This window comes from Phaethon lepturus, unplaced genomic scaffold (assembly GCF_000687285.1).
Source record: "Phaethon lepturus isolate BGI_N335 unplaced genomic scaffold, ASM68728v1 scaffold53933, whole genome shotgun sequence".
Classification (NCBI taxonomy): Eukaryota; Metazoa; Chordata; class Aves; order Phaethontiformes; family Phaethontidae; genus Phaethon; species Phaethon lepturus.
The window spans coordinates 1-1,131 of NW_010528000.1; the positions used below are offsets into that span (position 1 = coordinate 1).

Below are 1,131 nucleotides of genomic sequence, written 5' to 3' on the forward strand. Positions count from 1 at the left end.
GGCTTTGGCGGGGTATCTGTGCGTTCGGGGCACTTTTGGGGGAGTAGATGTGGGTTTGGGGTGACGAGAGGTTTCGGGGCGTCCCCCCCTCGCCCAGGACGCACAACCCTGAGGAGCCGCTCCCCGTTTTCGGAGAGGGAAGACGACAACTCAGCCCCCCGCCTTCCCCGTCCCGGGACGATTCATCCCAACCCGCACCCTCCTCTTCCTCAGGGCGCCGTGGAATCCATCGCCATGAAGAACCCCAAGGAGCGGACGGCGCTTTTCGAGGAGATCAGCCGCTCGGGCGAGCTGGCGCAGGAGTACGACAAGCGGAAGAAGGAGATGGTGAAAGCGGAGGAGGACACTCAATTCAACTACCACCGCAAGAAAAACATCGCCGCCGAGCGCAAGGAGGCCAAGCAGGAGAAGGAAGAGGTCGGAGGGGTGACGCGGCGTCCCGCGGCGTCCCGCGGCGTCGCGTCCCCCTCCCCGCGCCCCATTCCCCCCCCCCTTTTCCTTCTTTCCCCCCTCCCCTTTAGGCGGATCGTTACCAGCGCTTGAAAGACGAGGTGGTGAGGGCGCAAGTGCAGCTGCAGCTCTTCAAGCTTTATCATAACGAAGCGGAGATCGAGAAACTCAACAAGGAATTGGGTTTGAAAAACCGGGAGATCGATAAGGACAAGAAGAGGATGGATCGGGTGGAGGACGAGCTGAAGGATCGCAAGAAGGAGCTGGGCAAGATGATGAGGGAACAGCAGCAGATCGAGAAGGAGATCAAGTGAGGTCCCCCCGAAAACGAGGAAGGGGCTGGCTGCGGAGCTCCTCCGCCCTCTCACCTCGGGTTTTGTCTTTTTCCTGCAGGGAGAAGGATTCGGAGCTCAACCAGAAGCGTCCCCAGTACATCAAGGCGAAGGAGAACACCTCGCACAAGATCAAGAAGCTGGAAGCGGCCAAGAAGTCGCTGCAGAACGCGCAGAAGCAGTACAAGAAGCGGAAGGCGGACATGGACGAGCTGGAGAAGGAGATGCTGTCGGTGGAAAAAGCCCGGCAAGAATTTGAGGAACGGATGGAGGAGGAGAGCCAGAGCCAAGGGCGCGACCTCACGCTGGAGGAGAACCAGGCAGGGGCTCGGGCTGCTGTCCCCGTGGA

The 1,131-nt window shown here is 60.6% G+C and overlaps 1 protein-coding gene across 1 annotated transcript; it reads left to right on the forward strand.

The window, feature by feature from the left end:
• Positions 1-213: 213 nt before the first annotated feature.
• On the forward strand, positions 214-1,102 carry LOC104618043 (structural maintenance of chromosomes protein 1A-like; the record flags this gene model as incomplete). Its single annotated transcript, XM_010283530.1, has 3 exons — positions 214-417; positions 522-760; positions 844-1,102. Coding segments are annotated over 3 exons (702 nt in total), but the record flags the coding sequence as incomplete, so codon positions are not given.
• Positions 1,103-1,131: the final 29 nt, after the last annotated feature.